This window comes from Cyprinus carpio, chromosome A19 (genome assembly GCF_018340385.1).
Source record: "Cyprinus carpio isolate SPL01 chromosome A19, ASM1834038v1, whole genome shotgun sequence".
Lineage (NCBI taxonomy): Eukaryota > Metazoa > Chordata > Actinopteri > Cypriniformes > Cyprinidae > Cyprinus > Cyprinus carpio.
In genome coordinates this window covers 12270464-12289573 of record NC_056590.1, presented here as the reverse complement: position 1 = coordinate 12289573, position 19110 = coordinate 12270464, and the positions used below count along the sequence as shown (strand labels likewise).

General features: G+C 35.2%; 1 protein-coding gene across 1 annotated transcript; it reads left to right on the top strand.

Moving 5' to 3' along the window:
• Positions 1-1585: 1585 nt before the first annotated feature.
• si:dkey-240h12.4 (death-associated protein kinase 2) lies at positions 1586-17586 on the top strand. The gene is given in 12 exon segments (XM_042776526.1): positions 1586-1744; positions 7783-7953; positions 9013-9234; positions 9698-9836; positions 10376-10505; positions 14584-14632; positions 15156-15182; positions 15652-15816; positions 15928-15967; positions 16076-16165; positions 16792-16878; positions 17012-17586. Coding segments are annotated over 11 exon segments (1092 nt in total). The 5' UTR covers positions 1586-1744; positions 7783-7891; the 3' UTR covers positions 17093-17586.
• The last annotated feature ends 1524 nt before the right edge of the window (positions 17587-19110 follow it).

Genomic DNA, 19110 nt, shown 5'->3' with positions numbered 1-19110 from the left:
TTGTCATGCACAATATTTTCTCTTTCTATGCGTTCCACTTCCTTTTAATCTGATTCAAAACGTCTGTTTCAAAAATGTGTTGGTTAAATAAGAGCAGCTGTCCAGCCATTAGGTCTGAATTGAGTCTGCTGTAATTCTTGCCTGCACTATTGTAATTCTCCGAAAATTGTCCGAATTGTTTCTCCTGCTTAAATGCACAAATAAGTCCCTTTTGTCTGCAGCAGAAATGCATAATTTTAGCATCAATCTCTCAACCGTGAATTCCAGAGGTTTATGGAGCCGCAGAGAGAGAGTTACCTATGACACATACATCCCCGTTTTCCATGAGGTGTGCTGCGGCAAGCAGTCTTAACATTTAGTGCTTAAAACTAACTGTGTAGGCTATGTTACAAATGTATTTTTAATTACATAAGTAATCCAATGGCAACTAATATACCGAGTTTTAGTAGTAACTATTCATTAGATGGTAGTTAGATTAGACTGTTTGCGAGTGAATATTTGTTCCAGTAGTAGGCCAAATAGTTTTTGTAGTAAAAAGTGATTCACTTTATTCCCTTTAACCTTATTCCTTTGCTAGTCACTATTTTAGTGGATAAGTTATTTTTGTGGATAAGTACCTGTTCCAGTGTTACTAGTAAATAATACTAAGTTGTTTGTATGAATTCTATGAGTGTGTGGTTCAGATATTCTCTTGCAACTATTCATTTTCAAAAAAACATCTAAAGACACATCTTTTTCGCCAGCACTTGACCAACTAATACTAGGGCTTACCTTTTCTTTTCTGTTCTATTCTATTCTATTCTGAAAAAAAAAGAATAAACCTAGCTACGTGTATTATGCTGGACTGTCTGAGACTTGTCATAGCACTTGTTGTTGTTTTCTCATTGGTCTGATTGCTGCTATTGTTCTCATTTGTAAGTCACTTTGGATAAAAGCATCTGCTAAATGACTAAATGTAAATGTAAATGTAAATGTAATTGTGTAGGCTATTTCTATTGCTGATACCCATTCCAGTTTTTACTAGAATTAGGGTAATTACTACAACTTATTATTTCATTTTAATTTAGTTACTTGTAACTGTAATAAATAGTTACTGTCAATTATTCAGGACTATTGAAAAGCATACTGTTATCTATTTATAGACACCCAACTGCTCTATTAAAGAATAGTTACTACCTCCTAATGAATAGTTACTACTAGTGAAATTCAGTGCCAGCTGAAATCAAAATGATGTGACATAGGCCTAAATGTGATTAGTTGTTACCTGAGTTCAACATATGATTGGATTATATAGTAGTCACTATAGTTGTTTTAGTAGGATTAGTAGGATGGATTGCTTACTAGAAATTTTAAGAAGTTAGTTTCAAAAAGTATTAGTGTAGAGCAGTGGTTTTCAAACCAGTCCTGCGAGTACTCCCAACACTCCACAGTTTCTGTGTCTCCCTCATCTATCACACCTGATTCAACTCATCAGCTCATTATAGAGACTGCAAGATCTGAAATGGGTGTGTCAGATATAGAGAGACATACAAAATGTGAGGTAATAGGGGTGCTTGCAGGACCGGTTTGAAAACCACTGGTGTAGAGGCGTAGTGTTAAAACGGCTTGCCACAAGCGGGCACTGCACTGACATGGTCAGCATGAGCGTTTCCTCATTTCTGTACTAGCGCGTCCGCAGCCAGAGGAGCTCCGGAGGAAATACTGTTAACAGACACGACGCGGCTTCATGACGGATCTATGCCAGGTACGTCCCATAATTCAACCAATTCTTCAGGTTACAGGGGATTTGACAATTAATATGCTCTTCTATATGAAAGCAGGGAGATACGAGAAAATAAAACTTGAACATATTACGCAGTGCATGATGGAAGTTATTAATAAAAGGAAATGGACATTCATTTAATCGTTGCATTGCGATCGTGTCACTTTGGGGCTTCCTAGGTGCGTAGCTCAGAAACACTCGCAGTGGAATATAGAACAGACACGACGCGCGAGAATGAGACACGAACAAGTTTCCACACGCAGGTTTCGTTCGTGTTCTGCAGTCGATAGGAGACGTTGGATTTGGTTAAAAATTTTTAATTGTTATGTGATTTGGTTTCATCGCATGTGGGATTTTCTGTCATTGTAAGACCAAAGAAAAACGGAACAAAAAGCAAAAACTACAGTTTAAACGTTAACTTCTTTCATTCACATTCTCTTAAAAAATTTGTCAAGACTGCTTGAGTGTTAAACCTGTGTGGGCTTCAGAACTGCCAATTACTTTATTACGTTGTTTAAAATAAAGTAACTAAGTAATACAGATTGTTGCATAACTAGTTAGTGATATTTAAGTGGTTATCACCTAGAACTGCCAGGGTCTGGGTAACAAACCACAAACCTCCCAGGCCTGAGGGTAAACAATTAGACATGATATTTCCTCTGGATTTAGTTTTTTTTTTTTTTTTTTTTTTTTTTTTTTTTTAAAAAGGAAAAGAAAAAAAAAAACTTTCTTTTGTCCATATTTGGTTTGCATAGCATGGATTTAGCTGAAAGGCGTTACTGATTGCATGTGTAATTTTGACCTCACATTGTAAAAGAAGTTGTCAGGTAACCTGTGTGATTCATATGATAACATCTAGTTAAAGGGGTCATATGAGGCGATTTCAATTTTTCCTTTCTCTTTGGAGTGTTACAAGCTCTTGGTGCATGAAGAAGGTCTGTAAAGTTGCAAAGACTGAAGTCTCAAACCCAAAGAGATATTCTTTATCAAAGTTAAGACTCTGCCACACCCCCCTAAAATGGCTCATTCAAACATGCCCCCACATCTCTACGTCACTATGTGGAAATATTTGCGTAATGCCACCCAGATGTTCACGCAAAGAAAGAAGGCGTGGTTTCAGTAACCGCAGTTGAAGCAGCCATGTCAGGGAGATGCTGTGTATATCTAGGCGAAAGCAAAAGCGCTTTATTTGGCCTTCTGAAAGTAGATGCATTATGGAATCTTTAAGATTACTTACAACAGAGCAGCAACGCATTTTATGGACAACCGTTTTGTGAACCTAATTCTGACTTTGCTACGACAATCTGGCGCTTCTGAATCAGCTACTGTAAGTGTGTTTTGTTATTAAAGTATTGCTATTGACTGTTAAAATGCGGAGTTTTGCGTGTCGTGTATGTGTGTGTGTGTGTGTGTGTGTGTGTGTGAGAGCGAGAGAAAGAGAGAGAGAGAGAGACACAGGGTCACACAGTGGAGTCAGCTGTTTTAACCGTCTGTGGCTTGTGTACTGCAAACACATAGGAGCTTCATCACTGTGTCTGTCACTCGACTCTGTTCCCCTTTCAGGCTTGAACTGATGGTAAAACTAAGGACATTATTAACTGTCTTTACATTTATTTTGAAAGTTGAAGCTCACGATAATGGAAAGAGGCGTTACATTTCCGATGAGTGTGTGCTGTGTCACAATGCACTGGGTCAGTTGGCCAATCAGAGCAGACTGTGCTTGTCAGAAGGCGGGGCATAGAGGACCTACAATAATGTACAGTATTTGAAAAATAATGTGTTTTTTGAACATTAAATCATGTCAACATATTCTGTTACACCAAATACACAAAATAATGATCTTTAAAAAAAGCATCATATGACCCCTTTAACTGCTTTTATTCAAGTCAAAACTGTATTTTAACATGACTCAATCAGCCTAACTTCAAGTTATAGGCAACTGGGTTTAAATAGTATGTTATATGTGCTTGTGGTGGGTTTCCTGGAAGCCTGTGCTAGAAAATATAATGGCATAAAAAATGTTTTTGTCAATTCATAGACCTTGTTTTCCTCAATTATATTGTTGTAGGGGAGAATCCGTAGCTCTAAGACTAAAATAGGGATGTGGTCATTATTTTGGGCGTTTTGTGGTTGAGGTGATCCTGTAGATTCAGCAGGAAGTTTTCAGGCTTTGGAATTGCTCTTCAAGTTCTTTCTTTGATCTTGTATAGAAGGGAATGAAAGCAAGCTCATGCTCAAATTTCAGAATCCACTCACTTGAACGTGCAGGTGCAAGCACACATTTGACTCAGCTGAGTTTACAAAATAAAGTAGCTAACATAATGTGATGGAAGATAAGCTCTATCCTTAGTGTATGTACCTTTTAAAATAAAATATTGCAAAATGCAGTTATGATGCAAAAATGACAACACAAGCTGAAACTAATTGCTGAGCATAGTTTTATTGGATATGAGTGTGTAATTTCATTTGACACAGCTGAGTGAGTGTTGCTCCAGTGAAGCAAAAAGGGAGTTTTTTTGTTTTGCAATGAAGGCTATTGTTCTGCTCTTTGGCTTTTTTCCTGGTATTTTCCTGGTGGAAGCTGAAGTGAGATGGGTGGTGTGATATTTTGGAAAAGCTGTTCCGTTCCCTCTCACACAGTTGATGTGCACTTTAAACCACACAACTAACGTGCAAGCTATGCACTTTGAATGTCCAGTGTGCTCTGTAAACTTCAGTTTGGCACACAGAAAAATAAGCTGTTGTCTTTATCATCACAGAGCAATGCAGATGGATTTAAGAACATGAGATGTGTGGTGTGATTGCATCTGTGTATGGCGCGTCTTCTAGATAAAAATGATTGATTGTATCTGTGTTATGTAAAATAACTTTTTTTTTTTTTAAAAGACACTCCCTTGCTAATTTTTTTTCTCTTTCAGCTTTTAAGCACTGATCTCTGATTGGCTGGCTGGCTGCTCCAGACATTGTTAGACTTGAAGTACTTGTATAATTGAAGTACCTTTTTTTTTTTTAAAGAAAATGTGTTTGCTTGTTTCTGTGTGAAACTAACAGCCACAATGCTAGACAGCTGCTTGCTAAGTGATGTGACATACAGCCAAGTATGATATTCTGGGTGGTTGCTAGAATTCAAGTATATTTCAATTCAAGTATATTTGTATAGCGCTTTTTACAATACAAATCATTGCAAATCAACTTTACAGAAAATTAAGTTTCTACAATGTTTAGTAGTAGCTTATCAGTGGTGACTGCCAGTTTATGTGCATATGGCAGAAATGTACGGAAAAATCAATTAAAGACGTAATGAAACAGACGATGAACACTATTAACAGCAATTATTATATGATTCAATTAAACTCATAGCAAAAGTTGGTAGTTCTGTATGTTGTTTCAGGGTTAGCATCATCTGAGGTCCTCTGAGGGGTTGGCATCATCTCTTCTCAGGTGTTCTGGATCCAGACTGAAGCTTGAATAAATCCTAGTTACAAAACAGAGAAACAAATAGAGACATAAATAGCATTGCTGCTGTTCCAACCAAGTAAAATTAATTAGTTTAACCCAATCTAAAGAATAATAATGCACATCTGATCAGATATAACTGCAGTCCAAAATTATGAGATGCATTATTTGAATGCTTGGCCAAAGAGGTGTGTTTTTAATCTAGATTTAAACAGAGAAAGTGTTTCTGAACCCCGAACATTATCAGGAAGGCTATTCCAGAGTTTGGGAGCCAAATGTAAAAAAACTATACCTCCTTTAGTGGACTTTGCTATCCTAGGTACTACCAAAAGTCCAGCGTTTTGTGACCTTAGGGAGCGTGATGGGTTGTAGCGTGGTAGAAGACTAGTAAGGTATGCAGGAGCTAATCCTTTTAGGGCCTTATAAATAAGTAATAATATTTTGTAACTAATACGGAACTTAACAGGTAGCCAGTGCAGAGACTGTAAAATTGGGGTAATATAACCATAATTTCTTGACCTGATAAGGACTCTAGCCGTTGCATTTTGCACTACCTGTAACTTGTTTACTGAAGATGCAGGGCAACCACCTAGCAGTACATTACAATAGTCCAGTCTAGAGGTCATGAATGCATGAACAGGCTTTTCTGCATCAGAAACAGGTAACGTTTCGTAGCTTAGCAATGTTTCTAAGATGGAAGAATGCTGTTTTTGTATCATGGGAAACATTATTTTCAAAAGTTGCTGTCTAATATAACACCCAGATTTTTGACTGTAGAGGAAGTAACAGTACATCCGTCTAGTTGCAAATTGTAATCTACAAGATTCTGTGTAATGTTTTTTGGTCCAATAAGTAATATCTCTGTCTTATCCGAATTGAACAGGAGAAAATTATTGGTCTTTAAAATTTTTAACACACTCTGTTAGCTTAGATAATTTAGAAATTTTATCTGGTCTCGTTGACATATATAGTTGAGTATCATCAGCATAACAGTGGAAACAAATCCCGTATTTTCTAATAATTTTACCAAGGGGCAACATGTATATTGAAAATAGCAAAGGACCTAGGACAGATCCTTGTGACAGTACAGAATGTTTGCTAGGGCATTAATGGGTGATTGCTAGGATGTTCTGATTGCTATGGCATTGCTGCGTGTTTGCTAGGGTGTTCTGTATGTTTGCATGGGCATTGCTGGGTGGTTGCTAGGATGCTCTGATTGCTAGGGCATTGCTGGATGGTTGCTAGAGTATTCTGGTTGCTCTTTGAATGGGGAACATCAAGTTCTCCAAAAGTGTTCACTAAGCTTACGATTAAATTTCATATTTGAAATCACCAAAGAAATCTGACAACAACTGTGTCATAAATGTTGTTTCTTTTCCACAAAAAACATTATAAAAAGCTTATTTTTCAGGCTAAGATCAGCCAGTGTGCATGCGCAGTCCTAAGCGCACATCTCAGAGCGCTGACTGTTTCTATAGCAATGGGGACTTTACAGCAGCTGCAGTGACGTGCTGACTTTACCGATTAGCGATTGGCTCTTTCATTCAGAAGGTGGGGCTTCCTGCGATTGAGTTGCCATACTGAGCGTTGCATTTTTCCCCATTCAAAACTATACGAGTGACACGTCTTGGGTATTCTATAGTTTTTGGGTTGCAACCACTGATTAGTGGTTGCAAAACAGTGGTTGCCGAGCAACACACAAACATAAACAAAGGTGTATGTTTGTAGAGTAATTTACAGCAGCTTAGAACGTGGCTCAGCCAATCAGAATCAAGGACCGGAACTATCTTTTTTATAAACTGCTATTTGCAGTTGGTCTCAATGCCATATTTTCCACATTCACAGCACATTTACATTATTTACATCAATTGCAAAGCAAAGTGAAATAATACACCTCCAGTATCACACTATTTATATTTATAATTCACATTTTCTCCTCTAAAATGGATAAATTATAGATTATACAGGTAGACAGGCAGATGGATAGACATGCTAAAACAAGACCTTGTTTGTCCTGTCACTCCATAAATAATCTTTCTCCTCCCAGCTCCTCCTCATTCATTTTCTCATTTCTTCCTCCCCTGGTGACAAACCGTGTTAGCCATTGAAAACTAATTACACCACAACTCAATGTGGGGAATGGGCTCATTCATTAATATAATCATTGAAGGGTAACTGAGGTCTTGGCAGTTTCTCACAATGTGTTCATGCTCTGTATTGCACATTGTGACCTAATGGTTTGTCCACACTTGGCTGAAGTTTAAAGGACTGCCTTGTTTAAGTCTGTTCGAATTGCTAGAGCATTTAGTCCAACATTCTTTCTCATGTGTGTAATTCTGGCTCATCAGACACTTTGGGGACTTGTAAATGATTTCCAGATATCTCTCCTTTTCTGTTTCCAGCTAGTATGATTGTGCTGTCAGAGCAGCCTTTAAAGTCATAAAATGCTTACTTAATGTAAATGATTGTGCAAGTTTAGTTAAATTCTTAAAGAAATGCTTTGTGTTTGTCTGGAGTTCTGTTCAACTGAAATAGGCCACTTACTACCATCCTGTGTTTTTTAGGTGTGGACCTAATGCTTACCCCAGTATGAGCACTATACAGTAGCCCATAACTTTCTTTTGAACATTGACGGACAGAGGACACTGAAGAGACAGAGAGAGAGAAAGCAGCATGGCTGTCTTCAAGCTGGATAATGTTGAAGATCTTTATGAGATTGGAAGTGTTTTGGGAAGGTAAAGAGATGCACAACTATTTATTTTCTCTTTTTTATTCTCTTTCCTGAAGAAAAATAAATGAAGTATCAGATGACAGTACCATGGTATTTACTACTGTTCAAAAGTAATTGAGATTTTTTTTTTTTCTTACAAAATTTATACTTTTATTCAGCATGGATCCATTAATTACAAAGTAAAACATTGTTTCAGAAAAATGTAATTCAAATAAATATTGTTCTTTTGAGCTTTCTGTGCAGTGAAGAATCCTGGGAAAAAAGCAGAAAAGCTGTTTTCAAGATTGATCATAATAAAATATTTATTGAGAAACAAATCAGCATATTTAAAGCAATGATTTCTAAAGGATCATGTGACACTAAAGACTGGAGGAATGATGCTGAAAATAATTACATAATACATAATAAATAGCATTTAAAAAAATATATTTAAATAAGATAAAATACAACTTTTACATTGTAATAATTTCACAGTTTTTATTGTATTTTTTATCGGATTAGCTTAGCATAAGAGAGTTCTTTCAAAACTTGAAAAACTCTGACCGACGTAAAATTTTGAAAGGTTATGTATATCAAAATATTAATTATCTTAAAAATAATATAATAAAAAAAACAATATGATAATTTTCATATACATTGCCATTTAAATAGTATTTCAGAGGCACTTGAATAAATAATATTTTGGTATTAACATGGCAACATTTCCAAAATAAGTTAAGTTTTTTTTTGTTTTGTAATGTGTTTTTAATGGTTAATTATTACATTAAAATGGGCCATAATAAATTATTATTATTGTTATGCTGAAAAAAAATAAAAAATAATAATAATAAAAAAATCTAAAATAAATTAGCAAAAAAAGAAAAGAAAATTAAAATAATTTACAATGGCATATATACTAAATATTTATATTATATGGTAGGTTCACTATAGTATACATGCATTGTACCCTATATAAGATTATCTGTTTTAACCCCTTTTTTGGGACTTACTGTACATAGTTGAATAACTGCCTAGGTCTTATTTTAACACTTATCTCCATTTATCCTGTCTATTGCCATCCTAGTGGTCACTTTGGGCAGGTGTGTGAGGTGCGGGAACGGGCCACTGGTGTTCTGTGGGCGGGGAAATTCCTGAAGCTGAAGAAAAGTGCAGGAAGCAGGTTGGGCCTGGAGAGGAAGAATGTAGAGAAAGAGGTGGAGGTCCTACAGGGCCTTCAGCATCAAAACATCATGGCTCTCAAAGATGTTTTCGAGAGCAGGGCAGAGGTGGTCCTCATCATTGAGCTGTGAGTATGGGTTTGTTTTCCTGAGATTTAAAAAACAAAAACATGGAGGACACACCTGAATGAAGGTGATGAGTGATAGATAGAGATAGGAGGAAGATTCTATACAGAAAACAACAGAAAGTTCTGATATAATATCACAAAAAAAATGTTCATATTGCACCTAAAAAAAAAAATCTAAAATATATTTTACATGAATAAAATATATTTTTAGGGCCTCTTTTTAAATTAACCTTCTTTTCATGAAAATTAAACACGTCCCCCACAAATTCACATCACCATAATACAAAAAAATCTGGAAAATTGAATTGAAAATTAAACTGAATTAAAGTTACACTTTACAGTTTAAATACTATATTTAATAATAATAAAAATGTTTGCATTACATGAGAATAAGTGTTTTTCTTTGTTCTTTGATCTATGGTTCATTCTTCTTTCTTGTTGATCTTATCTTTTTTGTATCTAGCATAAAGGGTGGAGAGCTCTTTGATTTCATCGCTGAGAAAGAGAACCTCACAGAGACGGAAGCCATTGAGTTCATGAAGCAGATTCTGAAAGGTGTCAGCTACATGCACCAAAAAAACGTTGCCCATTTTGACCTGAAGGTAGGAAGGAAGCCCATCTTTCTGCTAACCTGCATCTAAATAAGTCAGAACAGCGAACCAATTAACCACATGAACAGTTTCAAATGACCTTTGAAAGTTAATTTTAACTCTGTGTAGCATGTCACTTCCTGTAAAGATTTCAGTGAGGAAGCAGACTGTGTACCTTTCTCACCCAAGCTGTCACCTCTGACCAAAATTAATTTGACACTTTGAACACAACAATATTTATTCAGAAAAAAAGGACAAATATGTTGATTGTGTTCACAATGTGGAAATGCCCTAAATCCACTATATTTATTCAAAATATCTGTAATAATTATTTATTTATATGTTACTGAGCGTCTGAAAGAAACCATACCAGCATTTTACTGACCTAAAAACCTGTGTAGAAAATAACTTGGTTAGGGTTAAATGAATTTCAACACAAGTTAAAAAAATGTACAACCAAATAAACTAAACGTATAATTTACAATATAAATCAATAACCTTCTTGTGTATAAGGCAAATGACATGTTCTTTTCTTCCTTCTTGTTCTTCAGCCGGAAAATATAATGTTGTCTGACAAACACGCTCCCAATCCAGACATCAAGATCATTGATTTCGGCATGGCTTATCGCTTTATTCAAGGAGAAGAGTATAAGAGTTCAGGTGGAACCCCTCAGTATATTGGTGAGTGGTTCAGTCTGCGTGGTTTGGGTTCAAGTGAAAAGGCTTACGCTGTGCAGACCTGAATGCTTGACCAATACCACAAGCATGAGATATGCACTACTGTTGAGGTCGGAATTGAAGAAGAAAAACTTTTCTTTTTTTTTTGCTCAACCAAGGATACATTTATTTGATCCAAAATACAGTAAAAACTGTAATATTGTGAAATATTATTGCAATTTAAAGTATCCATTTTCTATTTAAATATATTTATAAAAGTATTTTATTCCTGTGATGGCAAAGCTGAATTTTCAGCTGCCATTACTCCTGTCTTTAGTGTCACATGATCCTTTAGAAATCATTTTAGTATGTTTATTCGCTGCTCAAGAAACATTTTAGAAACAGTTGTGCTGCTTAATATTTGTGTGAAAACTGTGATAATTTTTTTTCAGGATTCTTTGAGTAAAAAGTTCAAAAGAACAGAATGTATTTCAAATAGTTTTGTGACTATATGTGACTCGTGCTGGCAAAATGAGTCGGAATGCGCACAGGCTAATTTTGAGTTACAGGCAAAAAGTGAAAAATTTTGATTTTGAGGTTTTCACAAAAATGAGTTCATTAAGCCCTCCTCTAGCGACCCCAGTGCTCCAAATAATAATTTTAGATGTTTAATTACCTTCATTTGTACGTTTTCTGTGAGGAGTACCTTTTCTCCACTCGCTTCTCACGCTGACTGTCATCCGAAGCGCACGCACAAAGGTGCTTCTGACTGCACACGATCGCGATAAATATACAGTACACAGAATTACAGTATTTAAGTATTCACGCAAACATAATCAAAAACTCCTAAATTTAACATTATATAAAATCTTTGCAAAAAAAACCCAAAATTAAAAATTAACAAAATATCTGTGCATTACAGTAGGTCTTAAAGGGATAAAACACCCCAAAATGAAAATTTTGTCATTAATCATTTACCCCCATCTCGTTCCAAACCTGTAAAAGCTCCGTTCGTCTTCAGAGCCCAATTTAAGATATTTTGGATGAAAACCTGGAGGCTTGAGACTCTCCCATAGACTGGCAGGTAAATAACAGTGTCAAGGTCCATAAACGGTATGAAAGTCATCATCAGAATACTGCCATCAGACGTGAAATCTGGGTTATATGATGCGACGGGAACACATTTTGTAAGCAAAGAAAACAAAAATAATGAGTTTTTTTTCCTTTGTCAGCGATCTCCTCTGTGTCTCTTCCTATCACTGTATGCTGTGTATGCTCTTCTGTATCATCCGCACCACAAGGATGTGCTGTTTCTACATGTATTTAGCTTTGATTTGAAATAAAACAGCGCATCCTTGTGGTGCGGATGATACAAAAGAGCATACACAGCATGATAGGAAGAGACAAAGAGGAGACAGTTGACAAAGGATTTGTTGAATAAAGTCGTTATATTTTTATTTTTTTTTGCTTACAAAAAGTGTTCCCGTCGCTTCATATAACCCAGATTACACGTCTGATGGCAGATGGAGTATTCTGACGACGACTTTCATACCTTTTATAGACCTTGTCACTGTTATTTACTTGGCAGTCTATGGGACAGTCACAGGCCTCCCAGTTTTCATCCAAAATATCTTAAACTGTGTTCCGAAAAAGAACGGAGCATTACGGGTTCGGAACGACATGGGGGTAAGTGATTAATAACAAAATTTTCATTTTGGGGTGGAGTATCCCTTTAATATATAGGCCGTCTGTCTCATTAATGTTAATCTAACAATAAAAGGAAAGGGAATCACTTGCTGCTTTTGAATTAACTACTTTTGTAGTTGTAATAAACAATTTATTTGTAATGGACAGACTAAAGGGATTTTTACATTTGGTTATTTGTTTTTCTTACTTGAATGCTTTTGTTTATATTTAAAATGAAAAAGGTAATGCATTATTTGTTTCTTTCTTATATTTGTTTTACGGTTTTTTGGCATCTGTTCTAATCTATAATAACAAAGATAAAATAAAAAATAGCTATATTGTGATTATTAATATAGTAATTATTATTAAGAAAAGAACTAAAGAAAAAGATGCAATGTTGCAGATGATTTTGCATTGGAACCTTCAGAAAACTTATTTAACTCGATTTGTCTCAAAATTGAGTGCTGACTCCATCGACATCAAACGGGTGTAGCTCAGTCATTTTTCGTCTGATTCCAACAAATCATGCATCATTCTGAAGGTAATTTAATGGAGAATGTGAACATAAAAATAACTCATTTTTGAAAATTTGCTCATTGTGACTCATTTTGCCTGCACGGGTCACATATGAAGGTATTTAATGTCACTTTGATCAGTTTAATGCATCCTTGCTGAATAAAAGTAATAATTTCTTTAAAAATATAAAATCTTAATGAGGGTATTGTATACTTAACATTCATATGTGGTGGTAACAAACCTCCGTACTTAAGGGAGTGATAGAGTTACTTTCAGATTTCTGTGCTGTTAAACCGGTTTTGTTATTATTTAAGCAGTTACATGTGTCAACAGATGAGTGTGTGCTTTTATATTTACTGACTGATAATAGTGTCTGCATTTACATACCTGTGTACACTATGTTTTGTGAAGTGTGTGCACATGTTGAGTTTGCATCTGCTCGAGTGTGTGTTTGACTGCACATGCTTTAGTCTCTGCATGCATTATGTTCCTGCAATATGCACAATTTTTATTTCTAGCAGTCTCCATGGAAACTAAGTTCAGATGACATGGCAGAGCTCTGTAAGTTCAGCTGAAAACTGAGTAGACAGGAACAGAAATAACTATTGTGAGATCACATATGTGATGTCACTGCTGATGTACAGCAGAAATGTCTTTGAGTCATTTTACAGCCCATCAATTCCTTTAACCAAAGGAAACATACTGAAATGTGACACACACACACACACACACACACACACACTATCTGGTTGGCCTGCTACACTTATCAGTGCTCTTACAGAATGCAGATGCACACATATTTTGTCCGTGTGGCCTGAAACTGTAAAATTCAGACTAGAGACCAGTATTATTTTCTTACAACCAATACCAATAGGGATACTTTTTAATACTGAAATGCAAAACAGAATTAGTTTTAATTCTGATTTTGCACACAATAACAAATAGTCAAATCATTTGAGCAGTAAAAAATATACATAATATAAATAAATATCAATTATAAACTATTACTAATGTATTAAATATATAAAATAAATACATGTAATTACAAATATTAAATAATAATAACAATAATAATTTTACTAGATTGTGTAAAATGTAAATAGTCTTTATATAATTTTTGTAAATATGAATAATATGAATATTAAATACTAAATTATAAATAATGTATTAGATAAATAAAATAAATAAATAGTTTAAAAATATAATAGTACATGATAATAATTAATTAGAAATAATTTTACTAGTTGTTGTGAGATAAATAGTCTTTATGTAATAATAATAATAAAAAAACATTTATTTCCTATAAATACTGAATAAATGTCATTGTACATAGAAAACAGTGAATATTGGTACTGGACAAACCAAGTATTATTTCTATATGAGACAGAAGTAGTATGCTACTTGATATTTAGCAGACCCCTTTGTTCAAAGTGACTAGCACTTTACTTATCATGAGGACATCCTTTGTGAAGAACTAGAGGTTAAGTGTTTTTCTAAGCACATATGGTGATCTCGCAGTCAGGCCTACTTATGGCTCAATCTTCAGTAATTAAACTATCACCACCACTTTGTTATTTAAAATGCATTTTTATTTGAACAGGTTTGTCCACTTTAAAGAAAAAATAAAATTTACTCATGTACTCTCTCTCTCATGTTTTACAAGCATTTTGTGTTCAAAAGTCATGAGGGTGAATAAGTGATGAAAGATTTTTTTTTTTTTTAACTATGGTTCTCAGTCACAAATATGTCTGCTTCTGTCTGGCCAAAGCTCTTTGAAACGTTTGATTAATGCAATAAAATTGCTGAAGAAAATGCTGAAGAATTTATGAGAATCAATAGAAGAGTTGGAGATTTTTATTTTTACTTGCCTTAAGCCTTTTTTTCTCGCCATATGTTTCAGCCCCTGAGATTATCAACTACGAGCCTCTCGGTACAGCAGCAGATATGTGGTAAGTCTTACCTGATTAAATTAGCAACACAAACACTCATACATACATGGAAATATAGTGTTAGAGTGCTTAAGGGAGTTTTCGGCCATGCTCAGACTTGATTTGTCTTCCTCCGACATCCCCAGGTGCTCATTAAAGTGCATTTGTCTCAGCATGTATATGTATTTGTACTATGCATCTGAAAATGGATGTCATGTACGAAACATTGTCAAACTATTTTGGCTTTTGCCAAAGACAGCAACTCATGTCTGGTTTGCATAATGTTAGCATAACGCTTGTTCAGTTTACATCTCATTCGTTCCTGAAGCCCAGCTGGTACAGCATGGCTCAAACAAAGCCAAGGTATATATTATATAATAATATATTAAATAAATAAAGGTTCTATATCGATATGTAGACCTTAGGAATTATAGTTTAGAATTATATGATTTTAAAAATTGCGTGTTAAATATCTTAGAATTCTATACATAGGTTTTAAGAGTCAATTAATTATGATTAATCATGTTCTTGTGATGTTTTTCAGGAGCATCGGTGTCATTACCTACATTCTGTAAGTAATCTTCCATTGTTAATCATACTATAACACTCCAGACAGTCAAATCCTTTAAGAATCAGTCTGCAAACCAAAGTGCTGTTCCAAATATTCAGATTTTAACTGGGACATAAATTACCTCTGAAATAAAGCCTCCCTTTGACAAGTAATGTGCTTTTTTAAGTTTATAGGTCAGGTCCCGTGGGTTGGGATCAGTGATGTCAGAAATGAAGTCCACCAGACATAGAGTACATAACCAACAGACTGACTAGTAATAGTCTTTATCTTTATGCAGGGATAAAGCAGTTGATCTTGATGGTGGTGTGCATATTTTTTAAATGTTAACATATTTTCTATTATCCCAGTTTATTGTGGAGAGATATTGCAGGAACAATGGATGGAAACTATGCTTGCCATTATCAATTTTTACAAAACTTTTACTCCTTGTACTTTTTTACTACATATATATGTATATTTATGCCATCAGTTTGAGCGGCCTGTCACCGTTCCAAGGTGAGACAGATGAAGAGACGCTGAGGAACATTGTGGCAATGAAGTACGAGTTTGAGCCTCACCACTTCAGCCAAACCAGCAACATGGCCAAAGACTTCATCCAGAAACTGCTCGTTAAAGACCAGAGGTAACAAGAATCGTAATAATTATATTAGAATAACTGAATAATTTAGTCTTTAACTGTCTAATCTGAATATTTTTAGGGGTTAAATATTTTTATTCTTATTTTGTGCATTTGTATTAAGGAAAGGATGACAGCAGAAGAGTGTCTCATTCACCCCTGGATTAAGGTGAGATGCATAAACTCGCCCGCTTCCTCATATTGTATTTTCTGATTTATTTTCCCTTCCCGTCAGGATCATTTCAGTAACTGTTTTCCGCATCCGTTTCTATTTCAGCCTCTCAATAGAACTCAAATAGCCAAGAGGAACCGCTCCTCCATCAACATGAAGAACTTTAAGAAGTTCAATGCGAGGAGGAAATGGAAGGTTGGTATTCGTGTAACTGCTGTGGGTTTTGTTAACATGGTCAGAGAAACTCGCTATTGGCTGGAGTGTACCCACAGACCAACTTTTTCTGTCTCAACCTATATGTCTCATTGCATGCTTTGTCTTTCATGGCTTTTTGTCTCCCTCAGTCATTCTCTGTCCCTCCTGTAGTATTAATGAACATCTAGTTTTGCTCTTATTTTTCATATCAATTTCTACATTCAGTGCCTTTTTACATCGTATCGGCAGCTGTTTTTATATAATGTGATGATACTTGCTTTTTTTTCACTGTGATGTCATTGAAAGCATGTCTCTTAAATGGATAGTTCACATAGATTTTAGTTGTGAGTGACCAGGGGCTCTACAAAAAGCAACAGAAATGACTAAACTGTTCCTTTAAGTGTCTGAACAGGTTGCTAACACTACCTTAGCTGGCTCAGATGACTCCCTTCTCTAAACTAACACACCTATGAATAAAAGAGAGACACCTGCTGTTCAGTAGAAACACTGAGTCATGATGCCTTTTTGTTGCTCTCTTTCTGTCTAGATTGGGACAAATATTTTGTACAGGTAGGCTGTAATATTTATTAAAAATTAACTAACTAGTTGATTTTCTTACCACACAGATGTCCTTTAACATGGTTTCAGCATGTAATCGGTTTTCTCGACTGCAATTACTGTGTAAGGCCCGTGGTCCGGAGCAACAAGAACTGGTAAGAGCTTGTTAATTGTTGCAAAGATTCTTTTTAATTACTGTAATGAGAAGTAGCCTACAGGGTATATGTGCTTAATTGCTATAAATAATGCAATGCTTCTTTACTTGTTCTGGTGGGTTTTATCAATCAGAGAGACTGTGAGAGCGATCAGGAGGACACAAGCACAAAACCTGCCTCTCTCTTACGCAGACGTCTTAGTAGCAGTTCATAAATCTCAAGCATCTCCCTATAACGAGGCGGCAGTGCTCATTCGACCTATAGTACTTTGTACTGCCAACAGGAGGAGACACAGGCTGCAATCAACAGGATCTCCTCACCCATCCAAAGACCTTGAACCTCAGTGCATGCAATTACCCAACCACCAGCTGCATATCCAGTTACAGTGGATGACTACATCTGAAAGAAAGATGGGGCCATGAGATCATTGTGGTTTTCTATGGTAATATGCAAGCATGTTCATAGAGTTCTACCTCTGACAGACTGAGTGTGATGCTTCTACTTGAAGTGCTGTTGACAGGAGGGTCAGGTGTCTTGAAGGATGTACCTACAATATTAAGTTTTCCTTAAGCTAAGAGGGTTTTTATTTTTTCAGATTTATTTCAGTGGGATATTTACATGCTATATACACTACTGTTCAAACGTTTGGGGATGTGTTTCTTTCAAAGAAAGGAATGCTTTTTATAAAGCAAGGATGCATTAAAATAAACAAAAAATAAAGTAAACATACTTACACAAATACAAAAAACATCAAAAAACATAAAAAAAAAAATCATTCCTTCACAAATATATTAATAACAAAAAATCCCAAAAAATGCATTATGCTTTCTACAAAAATAGCACATAACTGTTTTCAGTGTTGGTATTGATGTTTACTGAGCAGCAAATCATCATATTAGAATGATTTCTGAAGGATCATGTGACACTGAAGACCGGAGGAGTGGATGCTGAAAGATTAGTGAGATTAAAACATCTTACTGACCCTAAAACCTTTTTGAATGGTAGTGTTTAATATGCTAATATATTAAAGCCCCATTTATACCTGGTACTAACATCTAGCTCAAATACATTTTAGCAGCTTGCAATAGGAGTTCAAAGGAAGGTCTCTGACAATATACATCACTTAAAAATGTTCAAATTTAAAAAGAATAACATTAAAAAGCACAAAAGATAATTTAGAAATATGCTGAGTAGGCGGCCTTTTTTACGTTTACACTACATATGCAACATGGTGACATGCATTTCTGACTACCTCTGAATGTGGTAGAAAACCGATCATGAGACATTTTGAACCTCATTTAGTACTGACAACATGTGATTGAATCAGCTTAGACTGATCTTAAACCAGGTGTAAACGGGGTCAAAGTTTAATGTACTTTGAGAATTATGAAGGCTGAGTGCCTTAAAATGTATATCTTCTCAAAAACCTGATCTAGACCAATACATGTTCTGTCCTGAATTAAACTACCAGAGGCCAAACCGTATCCCCTTTATTTATACCATGGTGAGATTCAACCAGTTGCCTTTTTTCTGTATGGCTGAATAGTAGTTCTAGTAGGCATCTTCAGTACAGTCATCTCTGAGCAACAATGGTATTCATTTATGAAATGAACAGATATATGCAGCTGTTATAAATCGTGTTTGGCATGTAAAGCAGTTAACAGTTTTACAGCTTATTGACTTTCCTCATCGAGTTTGATCAACAGAGATTTCATGTGAAGAGCCACTTTAAATGTATTTGAATGGTGTCGTGCAGTGTTGAGCTTTATGAAATGCTGCTTGAATTATTCTAAACACTAATTGTTGCCTTTAATTTCAGAGTCTCAAGAAACTAAATTAAGTTAAATTAGTCTTTTTCAAAGAATACTGGTCTTCCCTGTAGATTTAAAATCACTGTTTAGTTTGAGAAGTCTTCCATTATCCAGACATGGCAATGTTTTACCCTCTTACACTCTTGCCTATAGAACTTGTAATGTGAAATGAATATTATATATTGTTGTCATGATATATTTTGTATACTATACCTGACTTGCAAGAATGTTACTGTGTCTTCTGTTGCGTAACGTTTGCCTGAGGGTTGTAATTCCTGTAATATTATTTAACATCAGACCACTGTTTGTATCAGTTCCATTTTTTTATTATGTTTATTTATATTTTTTAAAATAAGCATGTCAGATTAGTGAGTGGTTTTTCTTCTGAATGAGTCGTTGCCTTCTATGTATCATATTTTCT